Here is a 23,007-nt window from a genome sequence, read left to right as displayed (position 1 = left end):
GGTCAGGGAAGTTCAGGATATTGTCACCAGCTAACTCATAAAATCCCACAGTTCTCTCCCTGGTGTCAATCTCAAGACTAACGAGCACTTCATCATGGCTTGGGTGGTGTCTTGCTTTTGTTTTGTGACACTATCAGTCTCACAACTGAGTGTGTGTCCTTTGTCGTGCTGACTGCTAGAAACAGAAAGGACAAACCTCGGGCCACCCTGTAGTGGGCAGGCAGAGTGGTAACATGCATTTTACAAACCAACCTCACTCTTCTAAACTGCCCATCATTATTTTCCCTTCACACTCACCTTTTTGGAATAAAGCAGTACATAAATATTTCTTACAACCTCAGATTTCAGTACCGGGGGTAGAGGGTGGGGGCGGCTGAGGGTGACTGTGGTGGAAGGTAGATATCTGGGCAGAGGATTCAGACCTATGGATTAGACACCCCCAGGCACCCCCACCCATCTACCCTCAGCCTGCTACGCACATCTCGAAACACAGAGATCTGTTCCCAATTTGACTTTTATCCACTTTATTGCTCTTTCTAGAGTCAACTGAATTTCTTTTCTCTCTAGTTTAAAGATTCCACAACACTTGACACTTTATATCATTCTTTTTAGAAATCATCAGCAACATTCCCAAAGTATAACTTAAATACTACCTTCCCTGGCTTACCTAAAGTAACCTGGTCTTACACCAAGGTGCCTGAAATTTGTTATGGCCATTGGCAAGAGGGATGTAGGAGAGGGAAGCAAAATTAAGAGATATTTATTATTTCTTCTTAATTATGAAAATATGTAGAAGAGACAAGGACCCTGGACGAGTATAGATTATAAAAGATGCTATAAAAACTTTATTTTTTAAGCCCTGGCCAGGTAGCTTAATTGGTTAGAGCATCATCCCAATACACCAAGGTTGCAGGTTCAATCCCTAGTCAGGGCACATACAAGAAACAACCAACGAATGCATAAACATGTGGAAAAACAAATCAATGTCTCTCTCTCTCTCCCACCTTTTCTCTGTCTGTCTAAAAATCAATAAACAACATGTCTTTTAAAAGGAACTTTATTTCTTGGCAAAAAAAATATACTCTTAAAAAAGGTATTTTTTTAGAAGTGCATGCTTAAAAATCCTTAAACAGAATCACAGTATAAGTCCAGATACCCCAGAGATTGTGCATTTGGCACTTTATATAATAGATCAGTACATATAATCCTAAACACTTTAATAAATGAAATACAAATAACTTGCTGTTACAAATCCATAAGAGTGCCCATAAGCAGCTCTAATAAATTATAATCAAAGTAACATTGCTAATTTACTTGGGAAAAAAAAAAAGGTTGTGAAAAGAAAACCCCCTTCAGATGCACAGTGTAACTTTGCAGCCACCACAGGGCAAGTCAGCCCCTGACGAAATGTTTGGATGAGGGTCCACATGCCGAACAGACATCAGTGGTCAGGGCGAGGGATGATTTCTACTTTTATATTTTTAATTAAGGCAACTTTTCACATAGAAAAAATAATGCTTATGTTTGTTAACAGATAATTACATGTGTAATTTATTTACAGATTGTTTTGAATGCTGATGAGTAGTCTATTTTAATATTAATGCTACTAATTACACTTATGATCAAGCATGCAGGAAAATAAATAGTAAAAGCTATGAAAAACAGGGAAATACTTTTCTTCCCACTGAATTGCATGGGAATTTGATTCACTGAAAGCCTCTGGGAAATCCTTCAAGTGACCTGAAGTTCCCCAAGCAAGGCCGATAAGAAATCTCAGCTTGTTACCTGGTGTTTACTGAGCACAGTACTTTTAATATTTAATATTTAATGATGATGGTAATCTCTAGGGAAACAAATGGCTACAGGAGAAAAGGCCTCCAAGGGGAGTCAATGCCTGTCCTTTAGTTTAGGAAACTCTGGCACCTGACTTCTAAATGCTCATTTTTAAACAAAATGGTTCTAAAGTCTTTAGGTAAATGTTCAGACCCCAAAACTACACACTGAAGTTACATTATCAATACAATTTCCATTACTATTAGCTTATAATAGAGGCAAAACTGACCAGCACTATAAAAAGTCAGAATTGGTAAGTATTTTTAAAGAAATACAACTTTATTATGTTCAATGATCAATTACTTGAAAATATCTAGGCTAAACAACCCCTTAAAGATACTACAGGAACCTACCTTAATAAATAAACAGGATTAAAAATCAGCTTATCTTTTATAAACTGCAGTTCCTGAAGTGCTTCACAATCTCTAATGTGGATTCTCGAAAAAATTTTAACTTTGCTCTAGCAAAATTTCTTTTATAGTCAAATCTATAGATATAAAATACAATCTGTATTTATATCTCTATGTTTCTCTTTCTCTTCATATATATATAAAACCTATATAATTTCTTTTATAGAAATATGTATGTATATATAGTAAGAGAGAAAAAGAGATTGTTATAGACAATTGAAATCAAATTATTTGACAAAGTGTCTCCTGCTGTATCTGATACGCAAAGGTGCCCCATAAGTGTTGGTCCTATTCCTCTCTTCTCTTCCTAAAGGGGAAAAACAAAGTTCTCTTTGTCCTGACTCCCACCCCGCTCCAGCCACGATAATAGCTTGTGAACTCTTGTTCTCAAGCAAAGGCATTCCCTCTGAGCAGGACAGAATAGACAACTTGGGCCAAGTCTAAACCATAACCCATCTCTCCCTGGGCAAGTTTACTCATTATACACAGTCTAACTGATCAACAGAAGCAACACCTTCCGAAAACTCAGTCTTCCCTCCTTTTGCCCACCTGGCAATCTTCACCACCTCTGGGTAGAGTGTCCCCCGGAGCTTCTACACAGTGAGAGCCAACCCCGAGGAACCAGGTCTGTTGGTCCTTGTACTCGACTAAATAGAGTAGAGTGGAGCCAAAAGGCCCAGGAAAGCCAATGCCAGGCAGGGCAGTGCCAAGAGCAAAGAGAAACCACCCAACAGGAAGATAGGAACCCCCACTCATCCTGACACCCAAGGGTCACAAAAGAACAGGCGGATTTTAATATGCAAGTACATATGCAGTCAGACAAAATCTGCCTGTGAGCCAAACACAGAAAACTGACAGTTTCCATTATTTCTCTTGTGGTCACCATTTGTACAACTGAATGGGAAGCAGAGCTGGAAGAGAGAAAACAATGGCTAATCCAATGGTCATTGATAATTGGATTTGCAATTGCAGCCAGAGAAGCAGCTTAGAGAGACACATAAACGCACACATTCACATTCTCATCCTAACCACATTGTCCATCTCCAACTCTATTATGGCTTCATTTTAGCATTGGCCTAAGCTCTGGCTGAGTGATAAGAACGTTTTTAGTTGCTACAGACAGTTAATCCACCACATAGTTAATGCACTCATGGCTAATCAGGTATCACATAATTTCCTTCTCTCACATACCTATAATACAGGTGAGACATGGATAATGTCAAAAGGCTAAAATGATAACCAAAAACTAGGCGCTATGAAAGACTTAAATTAGCCTCGTTAAACCCAATCCCAGGATCTTCAGGACTCCAGGTTTCCAAATGCACCCAGAAAAGAGAAGAATGGCATTCACTAACACAACAGCACACAGTCCTACTTTCACTATTGAAATGACCTTGAACATCACCTGGTCCAACCTCTTCATTTACCAGTGAACCAATAAAAGCCAAATAGTCAGTTAATGATGTAGAGACTGGGACTCATGGGGGTCCTGAATATACAGGGTTCCCTTTCCCACTTTCCTCCTTCCATGGTAAGAGTCCTCCCAGCACCCCTCCCATCTTCCACTGTGTGCAAGTCAATGCCAAAGAAAAAAGAAAAAAAAGTAGTCCTTTCAAGTTAGCAATTACCTAGTTACACAGAAGAAAAACAATGGCTCAGGAATCATCCAAAAATATTTCTCTACAGAATGACAAGTTTAAATCCACAACCCATACTTCCCTAAACTGCCCCACAATAGGAAGCAGTTCTCACTGTGACATCTGTCCTCCCACTGGTCACCTGCGGTCATTCAAATAATGAGGCCAGCCAGGCTTGTGTCTTCTTTCTCTCACCCTTTCATGTGCTCTTCCAACACTTTTTCCTTTTAATTTTTTTTTTGTACTGGTTTGGTGTACAGCTCAGTGGTTGGACAATCATGTACTGACATGGCCCTCCCCTCGATATTTCCAGTACCCCAACTGGTGCCATCCACAGTTATCACAATATCATTGACTATATCCCCTATGCTATACTTAAAAACCCGTGACTATTCTGTAACTGCCAATTTGTACTTCTTAATCCCTTCATCTCTCTCACCCAGTCTCCCAAACCCTCCCCTCTGGCAGCCACCAGTTTTCTCTGTATCTACAAGTCTGTTTCAATTTTGTTTGTTCGTTTATTTTCTTCTTTAGATTCCACATATGAGTGAAATCATACAGTACTTGTCTTTCTCTGACTGACTTATTTCACTGAGTGTAATAATACCTTCTAGATCCATCCACGCTGTCACAAATGGTTAAGATTTCATTCTTTTTATAGCCAAGTAATATTCCGTTGTGTATAAGGCCACCAATTGCCACCTTTTTGCCAAATCCACTGGCCACTTTCCAGTCCTCACCTACCTGACTGCAGGCAGCACTCGGCACTGTCCATCACTCACTCGCTCTTTATTGAAAGTGATCTGATCTTAGCCTCAGAGTCACCCTCTCCCTGGTTTTCCTCCAACTTCTATGACTGCTCCTTCTCAGTCTCCAAATGTTGGCACTCGCAGAGCCTACTCCAGTCCTCTTCTCATTCTATTCCATCAGCCAAAGAGATATTTTTAAATGCAAATTTTGTCTCATCACTTCCCTGCTTAAAACCTTCTGCCACAGCTCCCTGGTGCACACTCAAAATCCTAAATCTTTAGCATGGCCTAAAAGGCCAGGAATTATCTGGGTTTTATCCACCTAAAGGGGACAAAAGTTTTGCCTCCCCCAAATGCGCCTTTTGTGATACTGATTTTAAGCTGGTTATTAGGAAACAAAAGACTCAGAAAAAACTTTTGGTCCTCCCCCTTACTGCCTAAAAGATTCAGAAGAAAAGACCTCCTCCCAGAAGGGTATCTTAGGTATTCACCTCACATTAGATAAGAAAGATCCCAGCAGGGGGCTGTTAGCTATCTCCCTCCCCTTTGTGTCCCACTGTTCCTGGGTTGCCCACAGGAATTTGTTTGCCACACATCAGCTCTGTCTTGAAGACCTGTAAATTGCCTATTTCCCCTTCGAATTCGAAGACCCCTGCCCCCCTTCCTCCTTTGTCCATAATGGCACATAAGCCTCAACTGCCTAATGGACGTCCACTCTCATTCTTATGGCACCCTTGAACATACGTTTGAATAATAAACTGTGGACATTTTCTCCTGATAATCTGCCCCTGTTAATGTATTATTAGCCCAACTAGAGCAACTTAGAAAGTGGGAGGAAATTTTTTAGCCCCCACACACCTCAGGCCACTCCCTCCCTACTCACACAGTCCAGCCACATAGGCCTATTTCCACCTCTCAGGTAGGCCTACTTCCTTCTCACCCCTGGGCCTGTACACATGCCTGCCTGTGATGCTTCCCTCATTCGTGACATATTTCATTCCTCCTCATCCTTTAGGTCTCAACTTATGTCAGTCTACGAAAGGGATATACACAGGTCTCCCATGTCAACTCACTCATGAACATGATGCACTCTAAATTATATCAACCAGTCCTGTGTCCTTAAATAATGACTGGTGGATTTGACAGAACATTAATTGTGGCCCTAACTAGAACATGTTATCACATTCAGTGATACATGAGAGCCTAGTAAAGCAATATATTTTTCAGTTTATATCTGCAATTGTCCTTCACAGGCTTTATTAAAGGGGGGAAAAAAGCACTACCCCTCAGTTAAAGTTAATAAGAATAGTTAACACAGATACTAATCAACTAAGTCGTTGATTACCAGATATCAGCACTAGCTTTAGTCTGACAGCATTCTGCAGTCACAGCTACCCCTGGTGTAAAAGGTTAAACATAAAGATATAAATTACCTACCTACAAGGACTAAATCCAAGGGAGATAATATCTTAAATTTATAGGGCTTATCCTGGGGATTTCAAATTAGTTTACTTCTACTTTTAGCAAAATTAGGAAATAAGAAGGTGCAAATGCTGCTTCTCTGTAGGAAAACCAAGATTCAGAAATTAAGTAATTTATCAATGACCAAAAATATCAAAGAATTTTTCAGGTATTATCCTTAAACCATCACTGGTAGGTGGGTGAGGAAATAAGTTAACTGCACTTCGCATGAAGGGAATATAACCACACAAGCATGATGGGCCTTGTGTCACCCAGAAAGGCAGGACGGAGCCAGGAACAGAAATAGGTCTTCAGGCTTCTGGTTCTCACTACATTGTCTAACCCACAGCACAGACTGAATAAAGGCAACAGAACAATCAGATACTGGTTTAATTTGCCAAATATGTGTATCCACTGGATTCAGTTATGAGCTTTCACCCTACATCAGCAATTTTCAACCTTTTCTTCTCATAGCTCACATAAACTAATTACTAAAATTCTGCTGCACACCAAAAATATATATATCTTTTGCCGATCTGACAAAAAATAGGTATAATTTTGATTCATTCACACTGGACAGCTGTTGTTGTGTTGGCTGTTGTCATTTCTTTCTTTCTTTCTTTTTTTTTGTTTTTTTTTTTTTACAATCCTAAGGGAAAAGTGCCCCTGACTAAATAATCAGGTATTGCAAGTCTTAAAAGTTCCTGTGGCACACCAGTGTGCCACACTGGTAGAAAATTGCTGCTCTACATCCAAGACATTTTCTTTATTTTTCAGTGGGAATAGAACTACTTTTTGAAAATTGAATAATCAACCGGCACTGGGGTGGTGGTGAACACATTAGATAAAGCACTTAAGATAGCTGCCTTCTTATTCTAACTCTTTGGAAAAGTAAAAACAATTAACTAGATTGAAAAGCTTTTGCAACTATTCAGAGAAGGGAGTTATTTAAGCCACCATATGTACTGCTGGTTCAGTGGATGCCACTCCCCACTCTCCCTCCCTTCACCTTCATCCCACCTCACAATCAGCAGCCTGGGGGTCCCAATGTTTGGAACCTTCTGTGAACTACTGCCATGACAGGCTCTCACTTCAGTCCCCTAAATGCAATTAGCAAAGAAAAAAAAGTAAAATAAAACATAACAAAACAAAACCCACCAGCTAGCTTACCACAGCAACAAGAGACTCAACTGAGCCTAAAGCAGCTTTATTCTATTCTTACTCTAATCTCCCTCATAAGTCCCAATTCTCACCCCCAATAATTCTGACTCTTGTGTTGATAGAAATGGGGAAATACAATACTTTGCTGAGGTTCAAATACACAGTGTTATTCCTATACTTTTGCATACTCTCATTTAACTGGCACCTAAATTATATAACAGCTTGTGTATCATATGAAATATGTTCATATATACATTAAATATACAAAGTCTGTCCAGAAGGTATCCAACCATGTCATATGAAAAAGAGATATTTGTTGAAGATATGAGATACAGGAAACATTGTACATAGGGCAATGATGCCTCAGTCCCCTTTCAAAGTAGGCAGTTTGGGACCTCACACAGTTCTCCCAGTCACCATCAGCTGCCCTGCCATATTTTCCTGAATCTCATCTATGGTCTGAAATCTCTTCCCTTTCAAAGATGATTTTAGTTTTTGGAAAAGCCAGAAGTCACAGGGCACCAAATCTGGGATCTAGGGGGCTGAGTCACCTGGGTGATTTGATGTTTCACCACAAAACTCTGCACGAGACAGGATATATGAGCAGGTGCATGGTTGTGATGAAGTTGCCAATGACCAGTTGCCCATAGCTACAGACTTCTGAATCATCTGAATAGTTTCCATGGAGGAATGTTCAAGCTTCACACAAAATCTGATGCAGATTCATTTCTCTACTTGCTCAGTCATTTTGAATGCAACAGCCATACAATACACACGCTCCTTCAGCAGCAACTACCACCCCCACTGACTAGTACAGTAAAGTTGTCATTGTTCACAAATGCTCATTCCAGTCCACTCTCCTTGGCTGCCAGGTTACACAGATGTCATGCAAACCATTCTTGTTATATCAACAATGGCTGGACTCTTTCCAGACACACCTTGTGCATGTAATAGACGTCTGAACCTTCTTCAATGGTGGAAAAATACTATGTACTTAAATCTGTTCTCTGAAAGAACAGAAATCTGTTCTCCTGCATGCCTTATTAGGCAATGGGCATGCATTTGTATTTTATCCTGTATTAGAGTTAATATGCCTCTTCTTGGAAAAGTAGTCAAATTACAGTCAATGTGTATCAGAGAAGTCTAATCATGAAACTCAGATCTCACACCAGGAGCTGAAAGGGATTCAGAATGACCCTGAAGAGGAACAGACAGTGGGCCCTGGGACCCTTCGCTTGACCATTCGAGCTTGCCTCTTCCAATACAAGAAGCATTAGGTAAACATGGTCAGGAAGGCAACACAGTTAGGTGTTGGTAAAAATGAATTAAGCAAGTAAAAATCACTTTGTCCAGTCTTTGTCTAAAATGAACTTTAGACAAAGAAATCCATACACAAAACTACTCTAAGTGTATCATTTCAGAATTTCTGGATCCTTGCTAAACACAACCCAAGCACCAAATTCAATTTTTTATGGCTTATGGCCATAAAAGAATGTAGACATGTTGGACTAAAAGTGACTTCAAGAGGGCCTTAGCCCGTCCTGTACTACCAGGGAATTCTCTACAACTGGAAAATTCTGGGAAGGGATGTCTGATTCCAGTTTCAAAAACCCCATGGCATTATTATCAGAGTTCCTTGAACCTTAAGAAATCTGTATACAAGTATTTAATCTCACTGACACAGCAGGAGGTGTCAGCTCCCAGGCCCCATGTTGCCTGCCTGAGGACCGCTGGCGGGCTTTCAGCTGAGGCTGTCAGGAGAGAGAAGTGGGGCGCTGGGAAAGGGCTATATGGGCTCAACCTGCTCTGAGAAAACCAAATTCTGGTACCAACCCTTAAACACTCCACCACATTTCTTTACCACTCTCCAATGTGTGGGTACATTGTTTCTTTTAAGAAGGCTTTTCCTTCAGCAATATTTGCCCAAGTGTTTCCTCTGTACACACTGTTTCTGAGAAATTAGAGTGAACACAGAGAAGAGGTCAGCAAAATGCAACCAGACACTTATATCCAGCGCTCAGAATAGCCCCAGCCCCAACTTGGCCCCTCCCTTCCCATCTGGTAGGTTTTCATTCACTCCTTCTCAGCAATTACATTTTTCACCACTGTAATTATTAACAAATGTCTACCAGGCCCCACTTTTTCTTTAGAATACCACCTCTTCCAATACACATAAATACATCATCAGAATATCCTCTGGTGAAAAATAGGTTTAAGTCATTATGATTTCATGTCTATAAAATGTTGAGATCCTGACTTCCAAAAAAACAAAATACCATTTCATCATTTTTTTTGTCTCTCTCCTCAAAAGACAGACAAGTGGAAGGAAAAAGAATAAGGCAAAGGTGTTTTAGAGGTTTCTTTTTCTTATCAATATAAATATATAAGTGATATAAATATCAATAATCTTTGCCAAATCAAACAGGAGTAGCAGCAAAGGAGAGGATCACTGAAAAGATTATCTCATGTGACTAAGACTACTGAGAACCAAATTTCTAATTAAAAATGTAAACAAAGATTTTAGAGTTTTATATAAAGGGATTCTGCATATTCTCTATTTAGTTTATATTATATATTCATTTATTCACTCTTTCTCTTAACAAATATTTGGTAAATATTTATTCTGCTCCAGAGAGTGTCCTAGTTTTTTACCTTTATTTCCCTAAAAATAATCCTTCAGTAAAATTCCATGCAATCTCAATGATACTTGCTTAGTGTCGATCAGTGGGCATAGGAACCTGCATAATCATTCTTCCATTTGCACAGATGAGAGCTTACTTCCTTTTGGCCTTACTTTTGAATGGAAGAGGAAAGCCACCACAATATGTCAGAATCGCTTTGAGAGCACCGATCAGACTTCAAAAATGGAGACACATTTCGGCCAATATTGTCTTGCTGTACTTTATGCTTCCTGAGTTGCTGGTTAGATTGATATTAAGAAAAGGCCCCTCCTCACAACATCAGGGTTGCCAAGGCCTGCTGGGGAGTTACCTAGCCCTGTAGAGCCAAGGCCTTATCTCAGAGGATAAGGTGGAGTTTGCTCTTTTCCCCTATTGCGAAATACGAGATTATTAAGTAATCTGTTTACATCATACAGATCCAAAATCCTGGCTGACTTTTTTTAAAGATAAAACATCTACAAGACATACTTCTGTTTAGAAAAATTTACCTGGCGATTTAGCTTTCTATCTCAACTTTGGTTCACCCCACAAAATTTGGCAATTTCCCCTGTCTATGTGTGTTTAAAATGAAAATCGAGTGTTGTTCTCACTGTCAGCATTTCGGGTCATTCTGGTAACATCGATTTGTCATCTACAGACCAATTCTGTGAAAGTGCCTGAGCTGGGGATGGAGCCTTTTGGTACAGAAACAAATATGTTATCTTAAGTGTTAAAATTTTTAAATGTTTATCCACAGTAACCACTCTGTGCCAAAAATGTTACCTTTACAAAACCAAAAACAGTATAACATAACCAATGAAAGAACAGATACTAAGCTTCTCTTTGTTTTTTGTATATTTTTGCTTTTTATTAAATTTACTGGGGTGACATTGGTTACTAAGACTGTGTAGGTTCAAGTGCACATATCTATGACACATGATGTACATATGCATTGTGCGCTCACCACCCAAAGTCAAAGCATCTTCCATGACCATACAGTTGACCCACTTTCCCTTTTACTACCCTCCGCCCACCTTCCCTCTGGTAACCACCATACCAATGTCTGTGTCTATGAGTTTTTGTTGTTTGTTCATTTGTTGCTTTCAGTTTTATATCCCACATGAATGAAATCATATGGTTCTTCTGCTATCTCAATTGTTTTGCTTGGCAATAAGAGAAAATAAAGCTGTTCTTTATCTTAAAGATTAAAAATTGGCACTTGGCTACCTTTTTAAAGAGTCTATCTTTACATCACTAACACAAATGCACAAGGCAAATTATGTGAAAATGAGGCTTAGGCCTTTAATTGTGTCCCACGTAGATAAATTCATAACTGAAACAGAACATGACTCCTCTTCTGACTCACTCTGTTCTTCGTGAGTGTTGCAGCTGACGGTATTCTGTTGACTTTTCAGAATGTGGACTGAGTGTCATGCCACCCCCTGAGAGTAAAGTTGAACCAGGTGAAGCGAGGGTGTGGTTGAAGTCCCAGGCTCTCTCCCCTGCTCAGAACTACAGCATTGGATGGAACTATGAGCAAGCATCTGGCTCTTCTTGACTTCAGGCTGAGCTAAATCCAATCCCCCCGGACTCGAGGGCCAAAGAAGAATTTTAAAAGCATGAATATTACAAAGTAACTGGAGCTACTAGACCTTTGTCACCCTAATAACAGTGTAATGGGAGTACATCTTACCTGTGCGAATTACTTTAAAAGACAAAATTTTCCGTTCAGTTTACTTTTGCTAAGTGTACTGCAGCATGCTTCAAATTTGTTTGATAATCGAAATGTCAGGTGCCCCATCATCTTTAACCTTTGAATTTCTCATCCTTAAAACCAGAGCACTGACTTCTGCCCTAAATTTCCTAAAATTCAGCTACTTCAGAACAGAGATAGCAATTTGCTCTCCTTCAAATTCACCCTTCTCAGTGCAATTAAATATGAGATAGACTTACATCCTTGCATAATACATTCTGCCTCAAAATACGAATGAATCCACATCAGAGGTCTTCACAGTCGAGTCATCTGTTTCTTTATTCTCATGGACAAGTCATCAAACCCATGTCCATTACAACTTCTTTACATTTTCACCTGGAGTTCCTATAAAATTGAAGTGCTCCCTATCCCCACCAGATGAAGCCCAATGAGAAAATGGGAGGGTCCGTTAGGTGGGCACTGAATTGGAAACCAACAGTCCCTATTGTAGTTTCAAGAAATACTGTAGAGAACCCTATACTGGTGGGTATTCTCCACCAAATGACAATCATAAACAACCATCCTGTAGGGCCTCAGAATTCAACAAAAGGCAACTAGCTAAACATGACCTGAAATAAAAGTAATCAACTCAGATTCCAACATCAAAGATAATCACTAAAATAGAAGTCTTAGAACAGGAATATGCACAAAATCCACGTGGCAAATTTGATCACCACAAAGCCAAACAATTTTACAGATGTTTTTACCACCTTTTGTTGTCTTCTTTGTTTTTCCTTAAAGAAATCTGGCTACAGATTTGTGTGTTAGTCATTACATTGTTGTCTTAATTTTGTGCCTGAAAATCAAGGGAAATACTTCAGGAAATTAATTCCTTGGTCAAAGCTGTAAGAAACCCATGTACAATACCCAGTTGCAGCAGGGTGCTGTCAATCCTACAGGCCTTATAAACTCAAGAAAGTGATTTACAGCTCCTGTGAACTTAGCTAGCACATTATTCTCAAGGAAAGCACACACACTCACACATCTCATTCTCAAGCTTGCTCACTGATTTTTCTACTTTAGTTGTCCCAAAACTATAGAATATTCGCTCAGTCCTACAATATTTCCATCCATATGCTATCACTTTAAGATGCTTATTTCCTCTTTGACCCCAGGACAGTGACAAAGTCACCACACTGCAGGCTTAACATCACGGGTTATAAGAATCTTAAGACAAGAGTTTTACTATTCTCCCTCAGGGCAGAAAACTGTACTTAAAGAACAATTAAAATAAAAATTTAAAAAAGTTTTACTATTCTGCTTTCACTAACTTGACATTTTCCCACAGTCATGTTATAAAAGTACAAGAAACCCATAAAACAATATGAAAAAAAATACTGTCATTTCCTTTTTCCTAAGAAACTTAGGTATCAAATTCTTATTAGTCTCAAGAGCATAAATGCAGGAAGTAGCAAGGTGGAGGGGGGAGGCAACCCTCCAACACTCCATGGTCAGAAGAAACTGACTAAGGAAACACGATAAAAACACAATGGTCCCACTATTCAAACTAATCCAGGTGACACCGGAGCATCACTTGCCCAGGACCAATGTGGTTGAAGAGTCACTCCAGAACACGCAGTACCACCCTCTTTTCTCTAACTCCACCACACCTCTCATCCAAGTTTTTGGTATGCATTAAATGTTTCCCAAACGGTACCAATCAGACTAGAGTTTCCAAAACACATACAAATTGTCTCTCAGGTGATTTTAATAGATACATTTTATGACATGGTTCACCTGTAAGTTTCATTTAATTTTATAAGTACTAATTATTTTTAAAATCTCACTATAAATATTAACACTGTGTATTTGTGATGCCTTCATATAATTAATAAATGTTAAGTCCTGCTTTCTCACTCTCAAATAGTATTATTGCACATAATTGATAAGTCATGAGATAAGAGTAGACACACTAAAAGTATCATAACATGAGCTAAAACTTAACTCTTATTTGATTTTTAACAGGCACTGGGGAACATTAGCAAAAGAGGTCCTGGAGGTTTTATAAGTAAAAAGTGCTTTTCCATCTCTTTCTAACAGATTTATCTATGATTAGCATTGTTTACATCCTCAACTTTGACCCATTTTTCTGGTGACAATGGTATCATTACCATCATTCTCTTCCTATAATATCTGTTTCTTTACCCGGCAACCTATAAGAAAGAACAGAATATTCAACCAAATACATTTATACAAATCTAGCAGCTTCCCTGAACTAGTCACTGGAAGATGGTTCATATTACCTGAAAAATATTTACTTTTCATGAAGAGGCACCTGCTTCAAAATAAGACACCCCCCTCCTTTTATTTTAACTATGCAGTACTGCACTGACTCAGGTTCCGATAGTCCAGTGAAGTTCTAAAAATTACTTCCTATGTTGAAGCAAAATGGGGAAATTAATGAAACTCCATACAAAAGCTCTGGTTTGTAACTTCACAAATACAAGCTGTGTGGACTGGATGGATGCTATTACCTATAAAGACACAGGTACATGAATATCCTTCCCCAGCCCATAAAGCTCACCTTCTACTTCTTCTTCATCACACACGTGCTTAAGGAAGGAAGCCCCTCTGTCCAGGACAGCTTCATCCTCCATCCTATAGTAATAAAAAAGAAAAAAAGAGTGCTCAGACTTCTCCTGGAGTGAGCCACTTGAAGCAGCCCAGCTTCTGGGCAGGTTAACCTGCAAGCTGTTGTTCATGTTAACAGGGCAGAGTCACTCTTCCTTCAGTCACTGCCACTTCTTCACGCAGCTCCTCTCCTCCGGTGGTGGAGAATGTGCCAGTCCCACATAGCTTCGGCTCTAACCTTCAGAGGGCACCCACATGGATAGGCAAGAGAAAATCATCTCAATCCTGAGGGCTGTGTGTTGGGGGTTCTCTCCTTTGGGATTTGCAAAAGAAAAAAGGAAAAAATACCAAGAGAGGAAGTTTGGTGTGTCTGGAGTGCTCGTGATGATCGTTTGTGGAAATCCAGCTCCAGTGCTTAGCTCTTTAAACACCCACTGCATAAAAATGTATACCCTCACACACACATGCACACCCACCCACACACAGAAAGTGACAGGGAGTTAGGCTAATGCACAGTGGGATCCTAGCTTCCAGCCAGCCTCTTAATATGAGCACAGCCCAGTATTCTCTGTTGAGTGGCAAGCTTTGAGTCACATGTTGGCCTCACGGAAATCTGACATCTGAGGATTATCCAGCAACTCGGCTTTGGCAACAGTCACATATATATGCCACCCATTCATTCCTTTTCCACATTCTTATCACACTTCTCGCTCTATCTTCATCCTGCCCTGTTAACTCTTCCCTGAAGGGCACGAAGTTCTTCATTTCATAGCCACATTACGTTGTCCTCCTGTCTCCTTACATAATAGACCTCAGGACCCGTCCAAGTAATGACAGCATATTCACGGCCTCTCCCAATGCCAAACACGTTTCTCACTTATAGAATGAGTTAACATTTATTTTCTTACTCTGTGACTCGTTTTCATTGCATTAACTCTGACATACAGAATTCCATGAAGTCTATTTATAGTGCAAGCAGGAAGAGTCCCGAACTGCTCAAATGCTGCTTGTGTCGTACCGGTCTAGAAACAAAGAACTTGCTCTGGGGACAGCTGCTCTATGTCATACCATACATGAGCTCTGCCAGAGAACCAAATGTTCATCTGTATCCTATCCATCCAATTATATGCTCAGGCACTGAATACTGTAGGTCTGTTTTCCATATTGTCTGTGTAACTTTTCTTGTGCTTCAGATATTCGTTGCAATATATGTGAATATGCGCTGAGTTCACATTTCCTTCCTTTCTATTTTAGGAGCATAACCATCTCACAAAGCAACCATCTTAGCACAAAATGTCAGAAGTTTGGTGTCAGGTAGACCTGAGTTTCAAAAATCTAATTCTACCACTTAGCATTTGTATCACCTGGAGCAAAGTATTAACTTATCGAGCCTCAGTATTTTCATCTATAAAATTGAAGGTGATAGTATCAACCTTGCAGGACTGCTCTGAGATTCAAATTAGGGAACATGTGTGAAAGCACTCAGTTCTGTGCCTAGCACCTAGTGCATGTTTAATAAAGGTAAGTTTCCTTCCTTTCTTCTTTCCTTATTCCTCTTTTACCCTGGGCTTTATTGGGGGACAATGTCATTTAGAAACCCATTACCTTTGGACAACTGCAGAATATTTTCTTTTGGGACTATGGGACATGCATGCAATAGTTCATCCTGATATATACCTATTTCCTTCTCTGTGTTAAAAATAAAAATGTAAAACTACATACAAGTATTATGTGGATCAGTCATCAGGATTACAGTAGGGAAAAAATGTCTTGAAGACTTGAGAAGTCAAGTCTTCTACCATCCCTGTCTGAGCCTTTCCCATGAAGAGTGAATGATATTCTGATTGACAGATTCAGCAATTGCTAGGTTCCAACACTCTTCAGAGGGAGAGGAATACATCTGTGAATACGACAGGCAAATTCTTAACTAATAATTAATAGATAAACAAGGTAATCTTAGATAGCATTAAGTTCTTGCAGGAAATAAAATGAGGCAGAAAACAACTTGGCATAAGGTGGTTCAGATGAGGCTTCCAAGGACGTGACACGTAAGCGGAGAAAAAAATGATATGAACGAACCAGGGGTTTGAGGCTCTGGGGGAAAAGCAAACAAAGTTCCGAACAAAGGGAAGAGCAAGTGCAAAGACTCTAAGGTGGGAACAAGTTTAGCATGTTTCAGGAACAGAAATGAGGCCCGTGAAGCCAGACAGAGAGTCAGTAGGTCAACGTAGTACTCCCATTAGGAATCGGGGCCACGTGGGCTGAGGTGGGCAGTCACAGTTGCAGGTGTTTCGGGAGCCACTGAAAAGTTTTGTTTTTATTCTGGTCTATTGAGGTATAATTGACACATTACATTATATTAATTTCAGATGCATAGCACAATGATTTGTATATACTGTAATCCCTCCTTATGTGAGAGGGATATGTTCCAAGACCCCCAGCAGATGCCTACAACCACAGATAGTACCAACCAACCCCTGGAGGTACACAATGCTTTTCCCTATACATACTATGAGAGAGTTTAATTTATATATTAGGCAATGCCACAGATAGGAGATTCATTCTTATCACAGATCTTAGCCACCTCGGCATACTATATTATTTCTTTCTTCATTAAGCCAAGAACTTTTACTTTTTCAACTAAAGGAAGCACTTTATAGCTTTTCTTCAGCATATCTGAATTGCCAGAATCACTAATCTAATGTTTTGGGGTCCTTGTTAAGTAAACTAAGGGTTACCTGAAGACAAGCACTGTGATACCAGGACAGACTACCTGACGACGGAGATGGCTCCACCAAGTAACTCATGGGTGGAGGGCATACACAGCATGGACAGGCTGGACGAGGGGACGATTCACGGCCGGGGTGGGACACAGCAGGACAGCTCGAGATTTGATCGCGCTACTCAGAACAGTGCACAGTTTAAAACTTATCAATGGTTTCTTTCCGGAATTTTTCATTTAATATTCCTGAACCCCAGTTGACTGCACGTAACTGAAACCATAGGAAGGAAAACCCCAGAGGCAGGGGCACTGCATCGCTATGACGTGACCACCACAGTAAACCCAGTCACCATATGCAGTCACAAAATGTATTTTCCATGTGATGAAAACCTTTAAGATCTACTCTTTCTGGCAACTTTCAAATCTGCACTACAGTATTATTAACTGTAGTGAAGAGTTTTAAAATGAAACTATTTTACCTTTTTTAAAGGATCACTCTGACTGCTACAAGAAATATAGATAATCAGGAGACCAAAGAAACTAGGAAAATACCTCAGGAATCCTGGGAAGGCTGTCAGAGAAACATAGGAATCAAGAGTTCTCTCCTGGGCCCTGGTTGGTGTGACTCAGTGGATTGAGAGCAGGCCTGTGAACCAAAGGGTTGTTGGTTCAATTCCCAGTCAGGGCACATGCCTGGGTTACAAGCCAGGTCCCCAGTTGGGGGAGCATGAGAGGCAACCACACATTGATGTTTCTCTCCCTCTCCTTCTCCTTCCCTTCCTCTCTCTCTAAAAAATAAATAAATAAAATCTTTTTAAATAAGTAAAATAAATAAATAAGTAAAGAGTTCTTCTCTGGCCACTTTATGGTTGAGATGCTCACTACACATGAAAAGGAAACTACCTGATACACAATCAGATGTCTAAATCTGGAGCTGGGGGCCTGGGACTGGAGATGAAAATGAGAAAATCAATGACTAAAGCTTGTCTCTGAAGAAGCTATTACTAGATGAGATCATCCAGGAAGAAAATGTAGAAATAGAGGCGTAGACCTAAGACCAAGTGCTGGGCATGCCAACATTTACCAGCAGAGCAGAGGAACAAAAGCAGTCAGTGAGGTAAGAGGAAAACCAGGAAAGAGTGATGTCAAGGAAGCAAGAGAAGAGGAGGGGACTGCCATGGGTAATGCTACTGAGAGGCTGAGAGAAGATGGAGACAGAGAGAAGAAACAGGAGTTGGCACTCTAGAGGTTGTTGGTGACAATGACCAAAGCACTCAAAATGTACCATACACAGTGCTAGACACAGAGACAGCATTCAATCACTCCTTTTTCTCTTTCCTGCCCTCCTTCATTCATTTACTCAGCAAATATTTACTAAGTACATACTAGGTGCCAGGTGTTTCTAGACACTAGAGAAACAATGATGAGCAAGATAGATGAGGGCCCTAGTATGATCACCTCTGTCTTCTCAAAGCCTCCCCTAGCAATCTAGGAGAGTCGGTCCAAAGGGCAAGAACCCACAGGAGTACTTGAAGACATGGATAAGGATGGCAGCTAAATGGGGAAGTTTTCTTAAAAGGCCTCAGAAGTACAATAAAATTCTGGAACCCTGTGCTGTTTACTGTTTCCTGGTTGGAAAACAAAAGAGTTTAGTCCACATTTCTTCTCAGAACTAACCCTTTCCAGTCCTATCAACCTACAGAATCCAACACAATTTCTTATACCACGTCATTGCTGTACCCCACCATTAATCAAGCCGGTCCTATTCACTTTTTACATGTTCCATAAATAAAACGTTTAGCCTTTGCACCAAAGCCCTTCCCAAAATTGCATGCAACAAACAAAGCCAAACTAAAGGAAGGAAACCAGTAAGAGCTAAAGGAGACATTGTAACAACTGTAACAACAGTAGTAATGTGCATGCCCAGAGCCCTCTTCCTAGGCTGAGACGCCTGCCCAGTCTTACTGAAACACTGTGCCCAACCTCCGAGTTAGAGTGAGAATAATGACCGGTGCATTCCTTGGCTCTCTGATACATATTTCACATTCCCTCCAAGACTATACATAGCAAGTAATTAGAAACCTAGTGCTTTCTGACAGACAATGCAGAGCGTCTGCAAGCAGCAAAAAAGAATGAGCGCTGAAAAAGGAAAATACAAAATCTGCGTGCCCACAGCAGCCCTTCCCAAAGCAGCCCTCTCCTCCTCAAGAGCGAGTCCAGCCTGGCACATCTGGGCTTCCGCACAAAGCAAGGGAATGTACGGCTTTTTTCCATCTTTACAGCACAAATGTCAATTATTTGGGTTTGTGTCACCCCCTAAAACCCTCCCAGCAGTTGCTTGCTATTATTAGCAAGACAGAGATAGCTTTTAAAATGACTGTCTGACCCAACCAGTTTTCCCCTCTACTAGTGGGAAGAAATTAACTCATCTAGTCCCTAATCAGGCCCTCAAATCCATTCTTAAAATGTCCTTTCACACAAACTGCATTTGCTGAAAACAAAGAAAGGAAAGAGCATGCTTCTAAACAGTTCCCCAGTGCTCACATCGCCAGCATGAGGCAAAGTTCAGAATAGATCTGGAAGCTTCTCACCAGCATCACGGGGATAAGGGTCAGACCAGTCCTGCCTTCCTCCCACAGGGCCTTTGAGAGGAGTAGGGAGACCCTTCCACGAAGTCCACACCCAACGTGGGGTTTTTCTCATTCCCTGTTTTTCTAGGACACTAACAGGATTTAACTTCAACACACGTCCAATCTGCTGCCAAACGGACAGGCTCTCACCAGCCAGTCCTAATGACTGAGCAGGCTTTAAGAGTGCCTTAAGTCCAGCATGAGAAACATTTGTGCAAAGCTGTCAGCCACTGGGCCTTGGGCACCTATCTACATTCCACCCCTCTGGGTTCCCGCCCCCAGAGCCCTCGCCAACTGCCAACGTGCTCACCAGCTAGTCCACACAGTGCTAGCAGCTGCCACTCAGCCAGTCAGCAAGTGGCAGGCGGCCAGCACACAAGTTTCAGAATGCAAGCCTAGCCAGTCACAGCACTGCTAAAGGTTGAAGGTCTTTGGGTGTGCTAGCCTCTAGATTCGCCTCACTTGCCCTCCCACCGCCCTTCTTCCATCCCTCCTAGTGAGGCCTCCTACACAGTAGCATTTCACTCGTCTCTATAGTAACGGCATCTGCTTTGAGGGTTCTAACTTTGTACAGAGCAATTCTCTTCCTAACCTAAGGCCTTTGCCAAAGGATGCACTAGCAAAAAGGCTGCTGATTCAGGTGGAGCCACCTGCTCCCTGTCGCCCCATGTGTGCAGCTGTGAGCTGCAGGGTCATAGCAAAGGCAGCTCTCACACCTAGGGGAGGCAGAAAGCAGACCCCTCAACCTCCACACACAAGCCCATACGTAGAGGACCCATCCACTCTGAGGCCCGCAGCCCCAGTCCCAGAGCTGACCCAGGCTCCTGCACACCCTGTTCTCCACTTACCCAGGCTGCACATGGATCGCATGAACAGTGGGGCTCTCTGACTACGTCCAAAAAGGCACCAGAGCATGGCACCCTAGGGAGCAGAAGAGCTCCCATTTTTCACAGGACCATACCTGAATTGGACACTGCTGGCTCTTTCCGTGCACACAGCTTAAAGGTTATTAGTTAACCTCATATTTAGACTCATCCCACTCTATCCTCTCTAGCTTGCTCTGTTTATGACATCCAGCAAACCCCGTAATCTCTCACTTTACAACAGCTTTCCTGTGCACAGCAAATGTTTAAACAGTTCTTTACACACATGCCCACACACACTGAAGTGACGCACGCAGGGGAGTGGACAAATACTAGGAAGTGAAGAGTTTATTATCATTAGCCATTGAAACCATGAAAATTATATTTACAATGCACATAAGGGCCTTTACTGGAGGACTAAGAGGTGTTCATCTCAGGTCCTGGAGCTCAAAAGCAGACTGTGCCTGCTATTTAGCTGGCCTTAGGTCAGACAGGAGGGAAAAATCAGCATTTTCGCATATCTTTGTCAGGAGCTACACAGAATGTAACACATCGACAATTATGCATTCACACACACGTCTCTGGATTCAATTCCCTACTCAAATCACTTCTACAAAGTGGGGAACCATTTTCATTACAAATCATTTGCAAGCGTGATGTTTTCTCTCAAATCTTTTTAAATCGCACAGCATTTTCTTGGTGCCTTTGTTGTTCTGGGAAATCTGCTGTCCACGTTTTCAACATACACATAAAGAACAATACATATCAATTTTCCAAACCACAGGCGACAGGGGAGAGCGAGCTCAGTGGCTGCAAAGAGCACTGCCATCTTTTGGCAACATGTGTTCACTGCAGGGAAGAGGGCAGGGGCAGAGGGAAAGCTATAGCTATTTCCAGCATAACTTCACCGGCCTGAGAGAGCCCATACTTCCACAGCAAAGAGGGGAAAGAACACAGCTGTTCGTGTAGCTGCAGAGGCTGCTGCAGCTCTGGACGTAAAGGCTGGGGTAAAGAGACATTGGTGCGGCAAACGTAACAGGCATGGTGAACAGCAGAGACAGCTCCCTGGCAACAAAGCAAAGCAGAGTTCAGGAGTGCCCTAATCAGTCTGGAAATTTACACAGGCCCGGGGCCAGGGAGAACTGGGTGGCAGCCCCACATGAAATCTGACTGCCGACTGGATAAAAGGTGAAAATGTAATCCACAGCAGGATTGCACCAAACATAATTCTGGATTTATGCACTGCATTAAAAGTTCATTTGGCCCTGGCTGGTGTAGCTCAGTGGATTGAGGTTGCTGGTTCGATTCCCAGTCAGGGCACATGCCTGGCTTGTGGGCCAGGTCCCCAGTTGGGGGCACGTGAGAGGCAAACAATCATTGTACCTCTCATGCACCCATGTTTCACTCCCTGTCTTTCTCCCTCCTTTTCCCTCTCTCTCTCTAAAGAAAGAAAGAAAGAAAATATTTTTTAAATGTTTAAAAAGTTCATTTGTACCCTTGGGCACCTCTCCCACAGAAATGAAAACTTATGTTCACACAAAAACCCATACACAAATGTTCTTATAATAGCCAAAAACCAGAACTAGCCCAGATGCCTTTCAACAAGTGAATAATTAAACTATGGTACATCCATACCATGGAATTCTACTTGGCAATAAAAAGGAATAAACTGTTGATGCACAAAACAAATTGCATGACTCCCCAAAGAATTGTGCTGAATGAAAAAAAGCTAATCACTCCAAGAGATTTCACACTGTATGACTGCACTCACATCACGTTTTTGAAACAGCAGCACATTAGATACGAAGGGCAGGGTGGTGGTGGCCAGAGGGTAAAAACCGAGGGGCCAGGTGAGGTCTGTGGTTAGGCGAGGGCAACATGAGAGGTGCTCGTGGGGTGGGCTCTGATGCGTGTCTTACCTCTGGCGATGGAGACATGAATCTACACAGGTGAGAAAACCGTACAGAGCTTAAACACAGAAGTGTGGGCAAGTAACACTGAGGAAATCTGAGTAAGTTTAGAAGATGCGTACTGATATCCTGGTTGCGGTGCTGTGCTCAAGTTTTAGGATGTTCACAATGAGGAAAACGGACAGTGTAGAACCGTGCTCTACATCATTTCTCAAATATGCATGAGAGCCTACAATTATGTCAATGGAATTTTCAATTAAAAAAGCTCATTTGCGAATATGACTTTTAATTTGCCCTGGAAACATTGTTTAACTTGAGAGCTGGGTGCAGAAACTAGCCCATCTACACACAGGCAGAATCAGGTGAAACCGGCTGCCAAACCCAGACTTGTCTCTCAGGAACTCTGTAGCCCTGGGAAAGGTAGTGAACCTCTCACTTCAAATGAGCCTAAAACAATTCCTAAGTGATTTAAGGTATTTGATAAGCTCCTTGAGTAAATAAGTTCAGTTAATTTCAGTTGAATCGAAATCTAAGGTCCCTAGGGCCCAGAGAGTATAGTAGACTGAGTATTAACAGTCTTATGGACCCAAAAGCCACAAACTCCTGTTTCCCACAGGATCAAACTCCTCTCTCTCATCCTCTCCGTG

The 23,007-nt window shown here is 41.3% G+C and overlaps 1 protein-coding gene across 6 annotated transcripts in view; it reads right to left on the bottom strand.

The window, feature by feature from the left end:
- SLC4A4 (solute carrier family 4 member 4) overlaps positions 1–23,007 on the bottom strand; it is a 327,443-nt gene that overhangs the window by 263,769 nt on the left and 40,667 nt on the right. For 4 of the 6 annotated variants that reach the window (XM_045858122.1, XM_045858123.1, XM_045858121.1 and 1 more), the window contains one exon: positions 14,189–14,262. In XM_045858122.1, the coding sequence (XP_045714078.1) occupies positions 14,189–14,261 (73 nt within the window). In that variant the 5' untranslated portion in view covers position 14,262. Of the gene's footprint in view, positions 1–14,188; positions 14,277–19,548; positions 19,567–23,007 lie in introns of those variants that run through there. The other 2 variants (XM_045858124.1, XM_045858119.1) reach the window with 2 other exon arrangements.

This window comes from Phyllostomus hastatus, unplaced genomic scaffold (assembly GCF_019186645.2).
Source record: "Phyllostomus hastatus isolate PE091 unplaced genomic scaffold, TTU_PhHast_1.1 phas_scaffold_1674, whole genome shotgun sequence".
NCBI lineage: Eukaryota > Metazoa > Chordata > Mammalia > Chiroptera > Phyllostomidae > Phyllostomus > Phyllostomus hastatus.
This window is presented reverse-complemented; position numbering and strand designations above follow the sequence as displayed.